We start from the raw sequence: 22126 nt of genomic DNA on the forward strand, positions 1-22126 counted from the left end.
GCCTCCCGGGTGAGGTGTTCCGGGCACGTCCCACCGGGGGGAGGCCCCGGGGAAGACCCAGGACAAGCTGGAGAGACTATGTTTCTCGGCTGGCCTGGGAACGCCTTGGGGTTCCTCCTGGGGGGCTACAAGAAGTGGCTAGGGAGAGGGAAGTCTGGGCCTCCCTTCTTAAGCTGCTGCCCCCGCGACCCAACCCCGGATAAGCGGAGGAAGATGGATGGATGGGCAATCATTGTCACAAATTAAAATGTCAGCAGATGCCACCTTCTTGCTTTTGATGTCGAGAAGGTTAGCGACTCATGCATCCAACTCTGCTGTCATGCTTATTTTCATTCAGCTGTGTGCCGGGCACCTCTTTGTTTTGGTCACAAAGATGTCCCACCTTAAACCATCATACGGCAACAGGATTGCAGGGAGTGGTACCAGATTCTGCTTTGTTCATAAACACCAAAATACCATCAGAAATCAAGGTTTGGTATAATCAACAGTAAAAAAAAAAGTTATTTTAATCTGAGACCCTAATTGTTTGATATAATTTTTAATATTATTATTTGTGGGAGAACGTACCTCTTCCAAATTTTTCAATATGTACTGCTAAGCTAAGGACCCATTAAAGCATAAAGGTGATAAAATAAGCCAATCAGAAAGGATCGATATTTATTAATCAATATTTAGGATCTTCAGAGGCTGTCGATTCACTGAGAAGACTGTCCTTAGGGAGTTGAAAGTTGAACTGTTATTCATTCTGTTCCAGGTTTCCTCAACTCTATGTTGAAGTTTCGCTTGGATTAATTTTCAAGTCATTTTATTCATATGTTACCGATTCACAACATGTCATCTTAAGGCAGTTTACAAAGACAATTTTAATCAAACTGTGCTGACAGATTAGTTAAAAGCTTTCCTCCAAGAAAACGATATGGACTCAATACAAAGTTTTTTTGTTTTTTATTTTCCCCGTCACATGTATCCCCATAGGAAAGGGAAATCTGAAAGGAGATCCTCAAGATGTTTTATGTACTTCTCCTGGAAAACTAGTGGATATGTGTGACACAAAAATGAGACTAAGGTTTATTTCTCCTGTTTCTCAGTTTTTTCTCTGGACCAATAAGATATGCTCAAGCTCGATTTAGTCTCCTTTCAAGTTTCAGAAAAAATCTCAAAGAGCTCAGATATAATTCTCAGACTTCCTCAACTTTTGTGTCTCTTTGTGATACCAAGATGATAAATCAGAGAGCTCTCTCTATGACTTATATCTAGTCTCATCCCAGTTTCAGTCATGCTGCGACAGAGCAAAGGAAAAGCTCTCCACAAGCACACTTTTCAGGTGGTTGAAAAGATCTCAAAAGATCTCAAAAACATCTAATATTATTCTCAAGAGTTTTTCAACTTTTGTGTCTCTTTGTGATCTGAGACAGAGAAATCAGTAAACCCTCTCCATGAACTCAGTCTGACCTCATCACAGCTTCCGTTTTCTTTCTGGAAAGCATTAAACACAACATTCGTAGAATTGTGTCCACATTCAAAACTCTGTTATTATAAAACAATTGTCAGTAGAAAAATCCCATTTTCGTATGTGTTCCTGGGAAGACAAAATAATCACTATAGAATGATGTATTGAAAAAGATTATTAAATGCCAACAATTACTGTATTAAAAACAAGGAGTCATTACATTACTACCCTAACCTAACCCTTGAATGTAGATTGCAAATTAGAAATTATAAACCTTTATCTTCTCCAATCGACTAAAAACTGATTTGGCACAAATGGTGAAACCCAGGATTCATGAAGGACTGGTCTATACAAAACAATATTATGTTGGTTCTTCACTTAATAGACATTAATTTGTTTACTGAAGAAAAATACTTTGTTTTATGCTGCAAAAACAATAAGTAAGAAATAGAAAGAAATAAGAAATTAGTAAAAATGTCTTAAATGAGGTGCATTTACCCATAATTTGCATATATGAATAAGATGATTTGCCAATAGAGTCATTAAATTTACTCTTAAGACAAGATAATTAGATAGTATGCGCTTAAAATAAGACAATGTGATTATTTTAAATGTAAATTGACTTGTTCCATTGGCAAAGTTTCACCTCCTCAATTCAAGAAAAAATGCACTTATTTTAAGAAAAATTTACTTTTTTTAGATTTCAAATCTTTGCAGTGTATATTTAGATTTCCTCAAATCTTTTGACTCTATAGAGCATCCCCTTATAATTAAATCCTTATAGTATATTGGCTTTGGCGAAAGGTTTTTAAAGTGATTAATTAGATGTATAAGGATATTAAAAGTTCTGTCTCCCTCTCTTTGAAGGTAAAACCAAGACTGGAAGTGCAACAGGGAATCCGACAGGGTTGCTTTCCTTTATTTTTTATTTTACCTGCAGAGTTATTGGCTGTCTTTTGTAAGAATAGCCAATATGTTGAGCCATTGAGCATATTTGATTATCCTCTGATAATAACTCAGATTGCTGACGATAGTATAATTTTTCTGAAAGATGAAAAACGTCTCCCCTTAATTACGAATAAAATAAGTTTTTCTAAAGCCTCTGGATTATACTTAAATGTTTAAAAATTTGAGCTATTGTTAATACACCATTATCAATGAAGCGCCTTATATGGGATTCCAGTGAAAGAAGTAATACAATATTTATATGTTGTTGGTTCAAGCACCGGGTCCGGCTTTCAATCCCGATGTGTCCTTGGGCAAGTGGCTTAAACTGTGTGTGAAGAGGACTGATGGTGGTCAAAGGGCCTGATGTACGACAGCTTCACTTCTGTCTGTGAGCTCCAGGGCAGCTGTGGCGACAAGTGGCTTGACTTGCTAGTGTGTGAGTGCGTGATTGGCAAACCTGTGTTTGTTTAAATGTGTGTCTGGGTGTGAATGTATAAATTCCAGTTTCACAAAGTGTCTCCTTTTAATCTCACCTATGACTGTACTATAATGCTTTCATCTCCCCTTATTTGTCCTAGGGAATTCTATGAGAAACACATGAGAAACATTTGAGACAAAAATTGAAACTAAAATTAGGCTGAGATGAGAAACTCAAAAATGTCTCATGAGCTAAAGAAAAGCAAACTTTAAGTTAAATTGAATTTTCAATGTAAAAATGTGTTTGAGTCTTTGGTATGACTGGAAAAAACATATCAATTTAGTTCATTTAAACTTAAAGAAGCTGCAAATTGCCTTTAAGATTAATGCTGCAACTCCTTCTACTCTTAATGTTTGTTCAGGATATGACTGTAACCAACCAAAGGTATTTTTCAGTATTAAGTATTATTTTATCCACTTAAAATCACCAAGCCCCTACTAATTATTAAATTATATGGCACACAAATGTTATTTCCAAGGCTTGTACCATGCTTACCTCAGTGGTAGCACTAAAACCATGAGACCATATTTAGATATTTTTTCATTTGTCTCACTGAATTCTATTAACAATATTCTATTTGACAAGTAATAACGGCACCTTTGAAGTTGTGTGTCATTGTCGATAAAATTAACAGCTTTCTCTCAAAATGTTTTTCTCGCTATAAGTGGAATTCTCTTTTTTTATTTTTAAAACTGTTGACCAATTTCTTCAGGTCTTCGGCCGAATTTTTGAAAAACCCCACCCTCTCTACTGTAAAAAAAGAAAAAAATGCACATGCACCATCGTGTACCCGCCCCCAAAAGGGAACTCCTATTAAAGGCCTGCGAGAGCGTGCACTGGCCCATTTCCCCTCATGCACGCTCTGTTTGAAAGTTGCTGTTTGCATCACTCATACAAGCTTACCTTCCAAAAGAAGATTTGCAATTTTTCCACTATGTCAGACTCTCCACCAGTAAGTGAAAATGGAGACGAGGATGTAGGACGGCCTAACCTAAATATATCACCAGAATGATTGACAATTAGGAGGACTAATTATTTTGATGATCCACCCGGAAATAATACCTCTGTGGCACTTTAGTGTCACCTGCTAATTTTCAGGAAAACACAAGTTATATATTTGTTGTTACGGGCAGGAGTTCCACTGAGAAAGCATAGTTTTCGAGTTAAAGAACATTCTATTTCATTTATTATTGTGTCTCCCCAGTCTAGAGATAGAAGAGAGATATTGTCAGGAGAAAAAAAAAACTGCAGCAGGTACTCAGTGTTTTGTTTCCTGCAGCAGTTTGTAACAAAGCCTTTGTGATAGATTCTTTTGTCTGCGCCTCTGCAGGCTAGTCAGCATCATGTTCGCTCTATCCACACTTACCATGCTGGTTCAAAGAGCAAACTGTTGTATGAATGACTGATCGGGCTGAGTCATTTATATTCTGATGACGGATCGGTGTTCCCATTGTTTGCTGCCATGCATCTGGAAAGAAGAGGTGATCTGTAAATTTCTCTCTAGCTCAGAATCAAGTGGGTGTTTCTGTGCCAGATGATACTTGTCTGTCAGCATGAGAGGGAAGAAGGTTGAGTGTTTTTGCTTTTTGGTTTGCTAAACCACAGAGTTAACCCAGGAAAGGGGTACTTCTTTTTTTTTTATAAGACAAACATTTTTTTAGCAGGTGTTTCACACAAACAAGGGATTTGATTCAATTTGCTCTCAATAAAGATATTTGAAATATGAATGTATTAGAAGTAAAATAAGATAACATTTTGTTAATATTTCTCTTCATACTTTGTGTTTTGAGTTGGATTTTTATTCACAATCCAAGATGGATGATTAGTTGATCAGTTACTAAGGGGATGACACAAAGGCATCTTCTTCCTAAAGAACTACGTATTTCCCGAATAGCTGGTGCTTATGCTGCTGAATTAATCATTTGTTTTAAACAAATAAGACAAGAAAAAAAAAAGACTTTTTGATTTGGATATTTTGTTGTTCTTGTGGTGGAAGAGAGCTTTTGAATACCTTTCTATTTAGAATTGAGAGTAGTAAATGGCTAGTTTCCTAAAATAAAAATAAAAAACTAAATTCCCATACTGAGATTATTATCTGAAAATTGAGGTAAGAAAACAAAAACTATCATTAAAAAAACAGACTTATTAAAGGGAATGCCTGTTAATTAAACCTGCAATGTTTTAAATACAGTTTAAGTTAGGGGGTTTACATAAACTTCTTTCATTAAACCTTTCAGAAGAGAAAAAACGTAACATGGTTGCAAGATGTTGATGTTATATATATAAATAAATAAAAAATGTTAGAAATGTAAATTTACTGTCATTTTTACTATTTTTCAAGGCTGCACTTTTAAAAAGATGGAACTGTCCAGTGAGCTGTTTCCAAATTAAATTTATTTTTGTTTTACACATGTGTAAACAAACTGACAAATAAAATCTGTCTAAAGTCTAGATGATTCGAGATAATAACTCACATAATTTGATGTTTTGCCAACTTTTTTGATTTACCGACAGGCTAAAAAATACTCAGCGTCTCACATATAGCATAATACGGACAACATTTTTGTGTGTTTCTTAATAAATTCTTTTTTTTTCCAGCTTTGTTTTTTTATTTATTTATTTTTATGCTATTGCTAAGGTTGTTGTTGTTGACTTCTCCTTTCAGCTTACATGTCATTAGCAGCCGTTAGTACATAGTACCTTAAGCCTATTAGGCCTAAACTGATGTGTAGAAACTGAGGTATCTATTTTTGAACAGATTTTAGGTGAGATTTAAGATGAATTCCTGCTATTTTAAAAAGTTTAGATATGTTTAAATTAGAACACTGTTTGGACACTGGTGAGATATAGGAAGAAAAACAAATTGCATTTTTAAATGCTGTGATGATAAAAAAAAAAAAGCTGTTCATACTGTATCAAAGTGGGGTTTTGAACATGCATCTAACACTAACTGGAATAAATGAAGTCAGATATATGATGTTCTAGCAATACACCACCTTACAAAAGTATTCATAGACCCCCAACATTTCCACATTCTGTGTCATTAGCAGAATTGGTGCAGATAAATATCAGAAAAGAAAGGTTTATATTAGTTTCTATTTTACTTGAATTGTAACTTTTATTACAATAACAGTTGCAATTTTTCGGGGGTTTATCTCCACAGACACAGTCCTATGAAATCTGTTTACTTTTTTTTTTTTTTTACCTAAATTCCTTTTGCTTTGTTTTTTTCTGAATTATGCTTTTTCTTAACTACAACAATATAACGTGACAAAAATGTTAACTTAATTATAGCTGTACTTATAGAAATAAAACAAATTGAAATTATATGCTTTTGCAAGGTATTTTAAAAGTATTTTTACCCCATGCTTTTTATATAGAACTAAAAACATTCTTCATGTGAAAGAGATTAGTTTCCAACAATTTTGCCAAAAACCTAAGTTGCGATTATATTCAACCAATATTCTGATTGCGAAAAGTTACTTTATATATATATATATATATATATGAAGTTAGGGCCACTGGTGTAACTGCTTTGTAGAACAATAATCAACCCCCTTCCCACATTTTATATACACCGACACTGCAGTGAAATACAACACTGAAGGAGCATTTAATGTGTTCTACATATTTTAGATATTTTTATAGTGTTTCATGTATTACTCTTGTATAAGTTTAAAAAAAAAATCTAACTGTGTTTTCAAACTGTGAATCCCACCACTGTCCTTCTGTGGGTTTACTTGCTTATATTGAGTGTTTTTTCTATACCTGCTATGAGTTCTCTGACCCAGCAGAGCTTCAGACAACTTAATCCTGAACCTCACCAACACTGGATGTAAATGCACTCTTATTTGGGTCCTACATGTACCATACATAAATAAAATCTTTGCCTTGCAAGGTCTGAATGTGGTGGGTAGAAACATGTGGAATGTGATCTGTGGTTGCGATTATTGGAGCAGAAATCATATTCTGGTGACATTGTGCCTGCAAAGATTTTTACTTAGTTGTGTTAATTTAAAAAGCGTAATTTCCTGGGTTCCTCTGCACAGCACCAGCCTTTCACACAGTATATTGATAAGCAGCGTCTTAGTATTTGAACTACACTTAGAAGTTCATATTTTAACCCATTTTCCCTATTGTGATGATGCTGTAATGGGTATTCCTTCAACAATGCATGCACATGTCTGCAGGTATGCACTTGCAGAGGAATTAAACTACATTCAGTTACATGTACTTGAGCAACATTTTGAAAAGCAAAAACTTACGAGAAATTGTACTGCACCATACTTCTTGGTTTACTCAATTAATATTTTTGCGAGGTATATTGAGTAAAAGTTCTGTCTACTCTCAGTAACTTGAGCTGACCCAAAATCAGGGATACTGTCAATGGATATTATTTTACCCTGTTTTAGCTTAGAATTTAAATTTTCTTTTGAAAAAAATGAATTTGTCAAAAGTATTTCTCTGGAGTGAGTTTGTTATTTTTTTAATAATTTAATTTTATTACTTTTTTTATGTATATTATAGTCTTTGGGTTGCTCAGTGGGGCAGTGGATAGCACTGCTGCCTTGCAGCAAGAAGGTTCTGGAGTTATGGAGTTATCCCTATCCCTATCCCTGAGCATGCGTGGGTTCTCTCCGGGTACTCCGGCTTCCTCCCACAGTCCACATTAATTAGATTCTCCTTAGGTGTGAGTTTGTGCGTGAATGGTTGTATGTCCTGTTTGTCTCTGTGTTGCTCTGCGATGGACTGACGACCTGTCCAGGGTGTACCCCGCCCATAGACAGCTGGAGAGAGGCACTAGCACCCCTCGTGACCCCAACTGGGACAAGCGTGCCAGATAATGGATGGATGGATTATAGTCTTTAAAATACCAGAAATTGCACATAAAGCCTGCTTTAATTTTTGGTGTTTTGACCATTCTAAACGCAGATATATCACATTCACACAGGTATGTTGGGGTGAAGGGGATTAGTAAGCCTACTTGTAGTGTTTCCTTGGAGAGGTGGAGGAACTCTGTTTCTATAGACACCCAATCTAAGTTAGCTAGAAGCTAAATTACTTTTTGCAGTTTATTTTCTTCCCCGTTCACAAAAGCCAGGGGATGTGAGCCCACAATTTGATGGATCTAAACCATTCCACTGTAGCTCTGGCTCTGTGTTTACTATCCTTCTGGCCTGTGATCATCCATCTCACTCTTAACGATATTATAGCTGACACTAGGCTCGGACTGGTAATCTGTGATACAGGGCATATCCCCAGTCCGGTCCTAATTTCAGCGTGCAAAGGCCTGCCGTCCTTAAATCATACCGGCCCCAACACTTACTCTCTTACCTAAATGATGCATGCAGTATACAGTATATAGCCCTCCCTTGTCATGCACATCCTTGTGACGGTTGGCATATGGTGTAATTTTCTACTTCTTCAATTTGTAAAATACAAACTAAATTATAATAAAATTAAACGCTTTCTTTAAACCAAACTACGATGTGCCTCTTGTATTTGGTGAATTTATGTTTGAATATTTTTGCAAAAATATGTTGCAGTGCATGATGGGGTTTTGCATCTGTTTACATTATTCCATTTCATTGCCCACATGCCACCTAGACTCGCAGTGAATGCTTACACACCTCTGAGCTTTCATGGATTAATTCTTGAAGAACTGCCTGTCTGCCTATATATTGTTTTATGTTAGTGTTTTTACAACACTCTGGCTTACGTTGTAGACCCAGTATGTGTGAGTGGGTGTCTGGCTGGCTTTATGCAAGAGTGGACGTTACGCTGCAGCAGTCACTGTCACGTCCGTGTTATTAACCAAAGCCAGTAAAATCACATTATAGAAGTCTTGGTGATGGTTTTCATGTGATGCTTGAAGATAGATCGGTTAATCCACAATGTGTATTTGTATTGTGTTTCACATTTGAGACGCACGCGTTTGACTGTGCAATTTTTTTTTTTTTTATATTTTGCCTTTTGACCAAAAAGCTATGTTTTTGTCTGCCGAGACATATTCATTCCGTATGTTTAGTCTGTGGCAAACTTTACTTTAAATGAGACTTCCTATGGCTCTCTTTCTTTTTGTTACCTTGTCTTACAGGCCAGGTTTGTCCTTAACTAATTGCTATTCTGTCAACAAATTATTAACCCTGAGCTGTAGACCTCTGCAGGTCTACTGCCTATTTGATGAATGCTTTCTTTGCTCTTTCTTTCAGTTTAAGTGGCTGTGATTGTGGTTTAATGATAAATGTTTTCAGTAAGACGATTCTTTCGGGTTAACAGCTGCAGTCCTGGATAGTACTAGATGTGGCTAATGTTGGCTAAATTGAACTGAAGATTTTCCACACTTTTGCGATGACACTTTATCAGAATTTCCAAGGATTATTCTGAAGATGTGGTTGAGGAGTCCAGCATTCTGGTAGCACAAAGGAGAGGAAATGCCAGGTGACCAATTTTCAAATACATGTCAGTCAAGATAACACTGTAGTTTCTAGAAAAAGGTAGACCAGCGACAAAATCAAAAGCTCAAATGATTCACAAAGAGACCTATTCCAGCTGTAAGTAATGATATTGAAGCTTAAAGAGTTGGAGGAACTTGCACGATTAGACAGGTAGTTGGTAGTTGTTTAATGAGTTATCGTTTCGCAGGAACATGCGTCCAAGATGGGTGACAAAAGTCTATAAGGAGAAATCTGTACTGAAATGATCTGTTTTTTAAGCCACTCGAGTTATATATGTATTTAGGAAGTAGGAGACACACACACACACACACACACACACACCTGCTCACAGCTCTGTGGATATTACAAGTTGGCCATGTCTTATGGGAGCTGCAGCTTTTCTCTCCTCTTCTCACTTTTGGATAAAACCATGCATCCTTTTTCGTCCACTTCACACTTATCTTTTACTTTCAGTTGTTATATCTGTAAAAGCTTGTAGTTGTGACATGACAAAATGTGGAGAACTTATTTGGGCATTAATCCTTTTTTTAGGCACTGCAACTGTATTTAAAGGAACAAAATTGATGTTAACAGACTTTTTACTTTTGTTTTTCAGCACTGCCAGTAACTCAAATAAGAGCTCGCCCACCTGCTCACCAGTCCTGCGTAAACGTTCGCGCTCTCCAACACCACAGACCCAGGAGGGTGAGAACATGGTGGAGAAGGGTTCAGACCACTCCTCCGACAAGTCTCCCTCCACACCTGAGCAGGTCGTCCAGAGAACATACTCTGTGCAGTCGGCGCGTAGCGGCGGAAAGAACTCCAAGGTGAGTCATGGGGACTCTCCCTCCCTTCCTTCTTCGCAATCTTTTTGATAAAGTGTGGAATAAACACTGTAAGTCAGCACCTTTTAGTGGAGATTCCCACTAGAGAACTATCTGTCGATAAAGCTTCTCAGAGCCCCGTTACTTCTAACTTTGTCTGACTGGACTTCATCTACCTTTTTGTTTGATCTGAGCAAATATTAAAGTACCTTTTATTGCCTGTCATATAGCCCAAACTACAAATCTAATACTCTACAACTTCTAGATGTATTTAGGCATGAGAAGGTATGAATATCTGATAGCATGATAACTTTAAATAAAATGAAATAAAAAAAAGCTGAATTAAAAATGAGGGGGGAAAAAAACTCTTGCTGAGTTGTGGGCGGATCTTCAGCATTAAAGCAATAGTGTAGAGCAGGGTTTACCAACCCGGGGCCTGCAGGCACCAAAGGGCCCCTCAAGGACCATATGGGTCACCCTCAGCATCTTGTGAAAAATGAACAACTTACCACTCGATTCAATTTAAAAATGTATTTTAATTATTTATTGAGCAATTCATCATATTATTCATATAAGGCATTTAAGCATTTATAGAGATTTTAAAATGACAATAGAAATTAAAAGACACAGTATTAAATATGTTTATTATGTGTGAAATGTAGGTGAACGCAGACCCTTCTAATACATTCAGTATTGGTAGCCTGTCCTATGACTCAGTACCCATGAAGCAGCCCTCAGCCTTAAAAACTTTTGGAATCCCTGGTGGAGATTTTATAGCATTAACTCTAAATTTTTACTTTATTGCTCTGGAATGCAGAATATCTGTATATTTATTGGATTGTTGTGTACTTAAAGCACTTTGCATCCCTTCCTTGTTTGTGAAGCGTTCTTTATAAATAAACTTTTATTCGCTTACTCAGTAATAGTTAATGTGATTGGTGATGAGAGCTGTTTATAGGTCACAGGTGTCTCGTCAAATGTACAAAAAGTGAACAGCTACAGTAATTAAGGGATTTGTTATTTTTGCCTTTGAATTAAAAAGTAACCAAATAAACAAGCGCAGAGGAGAAGTTGTAGCCTATCCAGCACAATCACTAATCTTTCTGCCTCAGTTACATGTCAGTATTTGTTTCCTAATGCTAGAGATAGCTTGTTCATTTCAAGACAGACTTTACCTTTTGGAAATTCTGCTTGGTGACACTTAAGCTGTGCTATGATAATAGCTGCGTTGCTTCCTCTGTTTGCCGCTGTCCGAACGCGGGTAGGGCATCTATGCCGCTGCTGTCTGTCTTTTTTGTAGCAGCTAAAATGTTGCCATATAGGGAATCCTATTAAGTTTCATAGAGAGGTGTGTGGGTTTCGCCTTGTCTGAAAGGGCTAAAGATCAATGTGCTCCCCCCCCTCCCCTGCAGCTCCTGCCTCATCATGCTGCAGCTGCTCACAACCTGAGCACTCTCTATAATAAGGTTTATTTAAATGAATGCTTCTACCTTGGAAACAAGGTTAAGGAAAACTTCAGCAGTTTTGAAACAGTAACTTTTTAATCCAGGATATACGTACCTGGATGTATTCCTCCCCAACTCCCTGGAGAAGTGATGAAAATCAAAGTTACAGCATTGCAGCTCCCTGGACTGGACTTAAGCTCCTGTCTTACTTAAAAAATTATTTAGGTCTTTGGTCTCAACAATAAGAACAAATCTACTTATGCAAAACACTATACTGTCAATGCATCCGGTGTTTAGCTTAAGGGTAAAACACATTTTTATTAGAGTGTTTGTGTTTTTTGCTTCATATTACCAGAAGCACTGGGTCAGCCTTTCAATCATTGAATTTAGTTTTGAGTTTTTGCCTGCATGGTCACAGGCGAATAGAATCCAATACCTGTATGTATGCCGACTGCCGCCGAATCAGAATCATCTCTATTTTTTATTTCTCTATGAACAAACAAGGGATTTTAATTTGGTTTCCCTTCCATACATTGATAACTATTAGCTAAACACATACAAAACACAGAGGAGGATGAAGGATAAAGGAGCAATACTATGTGTTTTTATAAACAGTTAAAAATGAAAGGCAGCTGTTATGTGGTGTACTTATTATTTCCACAGCAGAGTAGATGACTTCTCAGGCTGTGATGAGTTCATTGGAGTTTAAGTTTAGTCAAAGAAAGTAATCTTGTGATAGCATGTTTTGTTTTTTGTTTTGAGTCTAAAAAGTCTATGATTAAACTCTATGCAGCTGAAATATTTTAGCTTTTTTATTCCTGTACAAGTCCTGGATGAAGGTTAGATCTTCCTGATGATCTTTTTAGTAAACCTAATTATTTAGTGCATTTTAAGCCTCTCCTGCCATTTGGATGCAAATATGCATGTGCAGCGAACAGACTGACAAATGGAACAGCAGCTACTGTGGACGCTTGTTTTCTGTCCAAATTGAAGTCTCTGTTGGGCCTTCTTCTGAACGTGTTTATGTGTGAGGGTGACCTCAGGTCCTGAGGAAGGGTGGTTCCTAGGAACCAGAAATGATGTACAGTTCTTGAGTTACACATACATGCGTTCTTATTAGTGTACAGGGAGAAAATGAGTGGAAAGACAACAAACCACTGTGGGGGACCAGTGCTAATAGTTCTTCTGCCTGTCAGCTAGGAAGCTGATCGTCCACTGAGAGGTGGGCAGACACCTTGAGCTGGAGAAGCTTTTAGGGGAAAAATAGTGTAAAGACCAAGCTGAATTCCACAAACAGGATCTTGGTGTACATTCCTGGATGGTCAATGCTGGGAAGGATGGGTTTTTTCCCCCCGAGTTGACGGCATTCACTGTCGAAGCATGTTACATTTAAATTATTCTTAGAACACAGTGTTGAAAGCTTTAGGGAATTTCCATTGCCAAAGAAGTTACACGGAAACCTTAAATTACGAACTTTGCCATAAAGCGTTGGTGGAAGTGCTGTAAAACAACACTACTATTGGACTAGAGCAGCTGAAACATGTTCTCTGGAGGGATTAATCATAACTATCTGTCCAGCTTTCTAATGAATGTCTTCTTGTCTGCCAGTTACAAAGGCAACAGGATTTATCTGACTATAATTGCCAAGTGTACATTTTTTGTTTTTTTTTTGCTGAGGAGATGAAGAAGTAGACATAGGCTCTCAGTTTCAGCAGAAGAACGTCTAAGTGCCTAAAAAAAATAGATATTTTGGTCTATTTCATGGTCCTGCAGTTACTTTGTCGGGCAAGTTTAGGGAGGACCCCTTTCCTGTTTGATGTAATGTGCTAGTGCCCAACGAAATCTCTATAAAGACATGGACTGAAATTTTCCAAAGATGTCAATGTAGATATGTTTTATGCATACTTAATTTGATGAGGATCACATGTGGGTAGTATATATTTTAAGTCTTTGCAGGGAAATTAAAATATGGATGTTTCAAGATGCCTACAAATGTCCAACAGTCACCTTCCAGTGAGGAGTAGATACAGAATCATGCTGAAAACAGTGTTCTGGTCGGGTTACATTGAAATAAAGACTTTTGGAGAAAAGGTATATTAAAATTAAGAAAAAGAAAGATATCTCTGTACCAGAAGAATAGAACAGGGTCATGATAAGTCTAAGAAAATTTGAGAATAACATCCAACCTTTGTTGTGCCAGCTGTGATGCATCGTGGTGCATCAGGCTAACTCAGGCAATAAAGATGTTATTGATCTCGCATTCAAGAAAACTCTCAGCTGTCAAAGAAATCTTAAAGATTTGTTGCTTTGCAAAAAATTTATATGAAGTCATAAGGATATATACATCTACTATCAACCCTTTGCAAGACCTCAATACCCTTTAAATCCCAATGTTTTGAACTGATCAAGAAGGACTAAAGAAATATATATGTGTTACTACTTCTACTATTATTGAATTCCTCTCTGGATGGTTTTCTGTAGGTCTGAAACTATTTTAATGCAGTTCAAATGAACTAATGTAATTTGATAATATCAATATTCATTCTGTATATTTTTTCATCTCAGCTGCAAATTTCAGCCATAAATCATCCATCCTGACCTCATCCATCACTGCAGCTCGAAATCACTTTCTGATTGTGTTTTCTTTGAATTACTGTTGCCTCTTCAACACATTGTGCACACCTTCTCTCTTTGCTGCTCTGCTGCTGCTACATGTCACATAATAACATGTTTCATCTGATGAATACTGCTCACCTCTTCTGTTGTTTTTTCTGCTTTCTTTGTTTCGCCTACATTTTTTCTATCTGATTTTGCTTTGTTCTTTTCTTGTTTGCATGCTAGTCTCACAAGCGACTTTCCAAAGTAAGCATTACTCTTTTTTTCTGTCTTTCCCACTTTTCTGTGTCCTCTCACACACCTCTTGTCTTGTAAAATGCCCTGAGGAGTTATTGAGTGTTTCACTTCTTTACCTTCCCGTCTTCCTCAGTTTGATCCTGCTATCTTCTTTCTTTACTATTGTATTTAATTTTAGATCAACCAATTGTCTTGTTACATATTTTAATATATCTTAAGATCTTTAAAATTAAACCTAAATTTTTAGAATTTTGTTGACGAATCAGCTTTTTTCTTTAAAATGTATATATACAACCAAAAGCAGAAGTATATAACCAATAAGAAGGTCTATATTTAAGTCTCATTTGGATGTACAGCATATTTCTTCACATTACCTCCCCTCCTCTGTTTGCTTATGCATTTGCCCCTTTGCTTGTCTTGACACACTAAAAATATCTGTTACTCTTTGTTGCATAACCTCTTTACTGCAAAAATATAGACTCTAAAATAAACCCTTCACCTTGTCCAAGAAAGGTCACTCAATTAATTAAGGACACGGTGACTGCATAATTGCATTGCAACCGTTCTTTGTCTTATTAGGGATTTGCTTTTTATAGCATCATTATAAAAAATCTGTCTCCTTTGAAAAGTCACCAAGGAATGCTGTCATGTTTTAGTCTTGGCATGAGTTTAACCATCAGATTGGTGTCTTAAAAAAAAGTTTTCACATTTACTCATGTTGCAACCCTAACTTCATTTTGAGCGGTTCTCACGCAATTTACCAAAATAAAGTAGCACATATCAAACGTAAGGAAAATTATCACAGATCCCCAACTGGATCGTGGTTAATGCTTTGATGGAGCATATCTGATGCAAGATCAGGCCTGTCACACATGTAAATCAGTTAATCGCATAATCAAAGTTTATTGCATGATACATTTGAATGAGCTCAATAATTTACCTTTGCATGCTTGTTTGTTTTCCTTGTGTGTCCCTCTGTTTCTGCTAAAGAGTTTAAATGACACAAGGTGTCACTCCTGTGCAGCGGTCTCCCCCAAACCCATTCCCTTGGCGTTTTCTTAGCGCAATCAGTATAGCATTTCAGCCTCATAATTGAATAGTAGCAAGTCAGAGAAACAGTATGAGATGAGAAAAAAAACAGAGATGGATTTGGCTAAATGCAACTTTGGATTCCACCTGAAATTAATATTATTGTTTATTGCAATAACTCCTGAAACTAACTTTGGACAAGCCTACCCAGGTCTTTTGGTGCACTTATAAGCGTTTTATGAAGGATTGCCCATTATTTAGCTGGGAGACGTTTATATGCTGATCATAAATAATGCTTTTCTTGTCTGGCTGTGGGATGAGTTGGATGGCCAAACTTTGTTTGGTCAACTGTTCCATAGTTATTCCGATTTTAAATCACGAATTGAACTGCAGTCGATGATATTTAAAAAAAAAAAAGTACTATGACTTTTTCCTGACATAAACCACTTTGTTAAATTCATCCATTCTATGAGGCCTTCACAAAGCAGCTGTATTATTGAAATTAAGTAACTACTAATGTAGTTTGATCAATTGTAAAGCATTAATGGCCATCAAAAGGGGGGGGGGGGGTGCATACACATATTTGCAAACCATTTACCATTTATCGTCCTACCTCCAAATTTCTCACATAATTCCCATAAAATATATTCAGCTTTATAGTTGTAAGATCAAGAGATGTGAAAATGTCAAGGAAGTTAAATACTTCTACAAATCTTTGTAACTTAAAGTTTCGAACCTTTCCGACTTTTTATTGATAAGACTATGTAAAATATTTGGGGGTTTATTATATTAAGCCTCCTAATAAAATTCCCTATTTCTGGCTGTAGTTGCAATGTATTTCTTTCACATGTTTACTCATATGCTTTTATGAACTGATCTTGCCTATTTTCTGTGCCTCAGTCAAAACCTGTGCTATTGCATTACCCACACAAAAACCTCTTTGGTGCACTGTGGTCACATGACCCATGAAAGCATGAGGTCATCCTGGCAACGTGAGTCCGATCATCCTAACACTAATACAATCCAAATTAGAGAGCATTCAGCAGAAACGGTTGGCCTGTGCCTTACCATGAGAATGGATTAATGATGACAGCAGTGACAGTAGCACAGCAGAAATCAATCAGGCTTCTCATGTAACAGCACCGGCTATATGAAAAGTGAAATTTAGTAGAACACTAACATTTCTGGAACCTGCTCATTATTTTTTTTTTTTTTTTTTTTTTTTAGTTGCATTCCTTATACCGTTTACTTTCCCATCTTTCATGTCTTTCTGTCTTTCCTTTTCACTACTTTGGTTAACTTTGGGTTTTCTCTTTAATTCCCTTTCAGTATGACAGACTTAATCTGATTAAAGTAAGGATTTCTTCTTTATTCACCTGACCGTCTGACAGACCCTGCTTCCCCTTTAATAAATCCCTCAACCCAACTCTTCCTTTGTAGTGTAGCTGTGCCTATAAGTCCCTTCTGTCTTCTCCAGTGCTCCCCAGTTTCTAAATTTGTTCTTGAGCTGCTATTTATTTTGAGATCTTATATACTGTTGTAGAGAAAGCATTAGAAACACTGTGATTTGCAGAAATAAAACTACTTAAAACCAATGCTGATTAATACAATAGAAGAATTTTGCTGTTTAAGTTATTATTTATTAATTAAATTTATATTAAAGCTTTTTTAAACACGTATCTCTAGACCAAATTGGTAACTACTACAAAGCAGCAACAAAGAATATTGTATTTGTTCATCAGTAAAGATAAAAAATATTCATTGTTAAGAAGGAAGAGAGAAACTGGAACCTTGGTCAAACTAAATCTCCATCCGTTAATTTTTTTTTTTACACAAGTTGTACTACTTAACTGCTAACTTTTACAGGCCATTAGAAAGATAGCACTTAAATAATCCAGTCAGCTACCGCTTTAAGTTATGCAATCATTAGGATTCACCAAACCGTTATTCCTAGTTAATGCTAAGCTATATAATTCTTTGATTTCTAACTTACTGATACATATTTTTATAGATTTAAGTCTGGTTTCATGAGGGCAATTAAAACACTAATAAAAATAGATGATTTGAAAGTTCTTTGATATTCCAAAAAAGTTAGAAAACAATCCGCTCGACTTTGTTTCCAAGTTTGAAGACATTTCGCATCCCATTCAGGAAGCTTTTTCAAAATGTCAGGAATAGCATTGAGTTTGAGGCTATATATAGTAGTCCAACAAGCCCTTGTTCTTTGATAGCGGTACAAGATTTAAAATAAGCTGAAGTAATTACAGGATTATTCTTAAATGTGTATCTGAGCTTGTCTCCCTAATCTTTCTCACTATCTTAAACTCTCTAAGTTTTTATCAATCTGCAGGCTCTTAGTGGACACTCTTAGAATATATATGTCAAATAACTTTTATTTTTTTATTTTTTTCAGTTTCTTAACCTCCCATTCGCCACTCAAAGCTGATTAAGGCAAAATTTATTTAGTTTTTGGCCAAGTGATTGGTCCGTTTCTAACAAAGACTGCTTATGATGTACTCCTATTTTTTGACTCACTGGAGGCCCCTTATTACTGTAGTGAATTAATTCATTAGTTTCTTTGATTTTCCTAAAGATGCTGCCTTTATGTTGGTATTTGTAACTATAGCAATGAATGCTTGTTTGTTTGTAAATCTGCAAAAAAAAAAAAAAATACTAAGAGAGTACAGCTGAATTCTGGTTGAAACGTATCAAACCCACAACGTTAATGTGGTCACTGACACTGTACATAGGGGACTGATGTATTCTTCCCCTAAAAAACTCTGATAGTTTGGTTTGGATTGTTACAGTTGCTGTCTGGACTCGTCCACCTGTAAGTTCCCCGAGTCTCACTGAAAATAAATGTATTTCGATAGTATGATTGATTGCAATTATGTCTTCTGTTTAGCTGTAGAAGCACACTACTTAATGTAACAGGTGTAGTGAAGTAGACTATTCAATAATAAATAAGGTTTTATCTTTTAACAGTATGTGACACTCTCACCTGACAGATATAAGACTATCATACCTTTTAGCTATAATCTTTTGCATCACTTTAGGCTTTGGAATAAACAATTCAAAATATAGTGAGTTTAACATCTGTTTCCATCCCTCATCCCTTATCTAAAGCTTATCTTGGTCAGCATGTTGCATTAAATAATAAGAAATCCATTGCTATTTATTATGTATATAAGTGTATTAATCAAGTAATATTTGTTACTTGTCATAGCAATTAGCATATCCCTCTGTTTGTATTTCTCCTAAAAATGCATGTAGAGGAAGAAGGAGTAGAGTGCTTATTTTTATTGCAATAGTGCTTTGCTTTAAAAACAGCCAGAAAAGTATATGTCCTTTAGGGGGGTTGTCTTCTTCTTAAAGTTATCCTGTTCACTGTTTCTTTCGTATAATCTTAATTCCTTAAAAGTAGACCATTTATCCTCAATCTAATATAATTATTCTCCTGGAAAAATAACACTGGGTCACATACTACAGCCTCTAACATAGATGTAGATCTTATCCAGGCAGCGGCCTCTGAGTATTTCCACGCTCATGCCTCTGTCACCTTCAAATCAGATTAGCCCACATTGGCCTCAGCAGTCGTCACAGTTAGGCCTCAGGCCTGAGGCTGTAGCTCCCTGTTTCTGACGACCCTATCAGAAAATAACCAGAGCTTCATTTCAACTCTAACCCCTCCGCAGCTGGTAGTGCAAGCTTTTAAGTCAAAATAAAATATAACATATAAAACTTTTTGTTAAATTATTTTAGTCTATTTTAAAGTTTGAAAACTAAACTCAATTACATTACAATTACAATAGAACAAACGTTTGACATTTTTGGTTCTTCAGTTTAGGGAAATCATTTTTCTTAAGTCAAACAGTTTGGATATAAAAGGATGGTTATCACTAGTCTCCTGTCACGCCGTTTTTCATCCTTTTATTCCCCTTCTTCTCCTCATGTATGATCCTTTCCATGCTTTATTCCCAATACAAACAGCTGCATGTTATTTTCTTTTGGTCTTTTGTTTTCTGCAGTTATACTGCAAGGTCTCTATATGTGCCCTAAGATGCAAGCACATGTACATTGTAAAGGATTTCTCTGCTGCCCTCTATTGTTAGAAAACTGTAACAAAGGGAATAGCTTGGGAATTAAAGAAAATTTGTCAGCTGAAAGGAAGAAGTCATCTAGAATTTAATTTAATATTTAAGTTAAAGAACACAATGAAAAAAGCATCTATTGTGGGTTAGAATGTTATGTGATACCTGTTGCTCCTAAAGCTGTCGGCAGATACAAACATGTCCACAATTGAATACAGATTTTTCTTTTGTAAGCAATATTTTATTAAAGGAAATTTCAGCAGTTTATAAGAAACTTTTTTGAAGTATTTTTTGACAACAACAAAAAATGAAGACACATTTTGGTTACCAGAAAGCCTTTTGAAGGCCCATAACAATTTAGAAGCAAATATTCATTTGATTTCTCCAGTACATGAAAGTTAGCAAATTTCCAATCCTTTTAAGCCAGTTTTCTGTCAAACAGCTTATCTTAAGAACATTTTTAGTTCACTGTGAATTATATTATGTGACCTGGCCATAAGATGAATAATAATGTATTTTGTTATTAGCTTAAATACATTCAATTTTCCCTCTTTTTTCCTCTTTCCACAGAAGAGCCAAAGCTGGTACAATGTAAGTAATCTATATTTTCTCTATCTATGTTCATCATTTAAGGTGCGTGTTTGTGTGATGTTATATATATCATTAATGTGGAGTGTCCTTTTAGGAAGATCAGAGGTTATTTTACTTGATCCTGTTTAAGCCCCAAATTACTACTGGCTAACTGGTCCTAAAGACAGGGATTAGCATGGGTTTAAAAAAAGCAACAGGTGGCCTTTTAATGCAGGGTAACCAGAACATGGAGATGCCATCAGAGCCCAGTAACTTAAACATAATGATTCCTCTGGCTAAGATTAATTTTGAATAACAGAATAGGTTTCATTACATTTCTTTTTCTATTGAATTTTACTTTTATGCCACTAGGTGGGGTACTAAAGCTAGTTTTGAAACCATGTCAGGTTATCCTCTTCAGAGCTGAAATTTTGAGAGGATGACTATGATGAAAGCAGAGATATCTTACAGAGCAGGAATGAGATGGATGAACTCAGGTTCGGTCAATGTTACAGTGCCAAAGCGTTCACACCTTTTGTTACATTTTGGGCATTTTCTGTTATTGCAATCCCAAACTTTTGATCCCTGAAGTGACAGACCAACACAAGATGGTGCATGATTGTGAAATGAAAGAAAATTTGATGTGGTATTGGATGTTTTTACAAATAATAGTCTAAAGATTGCAGATTTTACCAATTTTTACTCTGTGTATCAGTGAGTTCTTCCAAATGTTCTCTACAGCGACCCCTGGTTACAAATCGTTGCAACATTCACTCAGACTTCGCAAAGTTTTTATACCAGATACGCTTCAACTGGGATTTAAAGTAAAGTTTCCTGTTTCTATGCCCTCTGCACCAAAGAGGGACTTAGCTCGCCCACTCTGATAGTCCAGAGAAATCCAGTCCAACCAGCTCGCTTAACAACTCACTGAATCAGTAAACAATGAACTAAGCAGACAGCGGGGTTATGAAACAGAGCTAAATCACCGACTTTGAAAATCTAATGGACCACGGTTAAGTCTATTGTTTGAAAATTACATTTTAACCTAATGAGACATGGCTATCCATCTTAAACAGGAGTCTGCAACCTGCAGCTCCGGTGCTGCAAGTGGCACCTTGGTGCCTCTATAATGGCACTCCATAGTAGCTAAAAATGGTAAAAGAACCAACCAGTAGGTTTTGATACAGTATAATTATAAAATTTTTGTCATCAACTTGGAAACTCAGAGTCTCTATTCTTCCTATAGAAAATAATGTATGCATCCTCTTTGAGATTTGCTTAAGTTTGGTCCTTATTTTAACAGATTAAAGACTGACAGAAAAAAAGACTGGCAGAAAATGCTTTTTTTCTAAATTATATTAGTTATTTGTGTTGTTTATGAGACTTTAGACATTTCTGTACAATGTATGATGAACTTTTTGCTCATTGTGCGTGTCTGATTGTATATATCATTTTTTTATAAAACGAAGATATCACATTAATGATGTAGAGGTCTTAAAAACTCAATTATGACACACTTGATATGAAAGGGTTAAATAAGAAAAAAAAGATTGTTTCTTGTTTAATAAAATTACAAATGATTTCCTATAGCAGATTTCCTCATGTAATATGTGCATAACTGAGTTTAATTTAGCCAGTCTGCGGGTAAAATGGCTCTTAAAATTTGAAAGGTAGACGACCCCTGATCTGAAAGGAGAACCTGGGAGGTAAGAGGTTTAATTAGAGAAGGTACCAAGAGGGCCCTCGTAATCCTGCAAGCGCTGCAGAGATCCACAACGCAGGTGTGAGGATTTATGGAAAACTACTGGTTGCTTCCTCTAGAGAATGACCTAAAGAAGAGTGGCAAGGAGTACGCACCAACTGAAAAATAAAACAGAATGAGCTAAAAACAGTTTCAAAGTACTCTGTATCGGGTGAGGGGGCTCATATTTTGCATTTTTTGTCACCAAAAAGTAAAGATGTGTTAATTTCTTTACATTTCAAAGTGAACCACTGCTTTGT

General features: G+C 36.2%; 1 protein-coding gene across 14 annotated transcripts in view; it reads left to right on the forward strand.

Moving 5' to 3' along the window:
• gramd1bb (GRAM domain containing 1Bb) overlaps nt 1-22126 on the forward strand; it is a 198231-nt gene that overhangs the window by 141006 nt on the left and 35099 nt on the right. For 9 of the 14 annotated variants that reach the window (XM_038285818.1, XM_038285820.1, XM_038285819.1 and 6 more), the window contains 4 exons: nt 9930-10140; nt 14424-14444; nt 16794-16817; nt 20126-20146. In XM_038285818.1, coding sequence (XP_038141746.1) covers nt 9930-10140; nt 14424-14444; nt 16794-16817; nt 20126-20146 — 277 coding nt within the window. The remainder of the gene's footprint in view (nt 1-9929; nt 10141-14423; nt 14445-16793; nt 16818-20125; nt 20147-22126) is intronic. The other 5 variants (XM_038285822.1, XM_038285824.1, XM_038285826.1 and 2 more) reach the window with 2 other exon arrangements.

The sequence above is a fragment of the Cyprinodon tularosa genome, unplaced genomic scaffold, assembly GCF_016077235.1.
Source record: "Cyprinodon tularosa strain WSP-4 unplaced genomic scaffold, ASM1607723v1 ctg215, whole genome shotgun sequence".
Taxonomy (NCBI): Eukaryota; Metazoa; Chordata; class Actinopteri; order Cyprinodontiformes; family Cyprinodontidae; genus Cyprinodon; species Cyprinodon tularosa.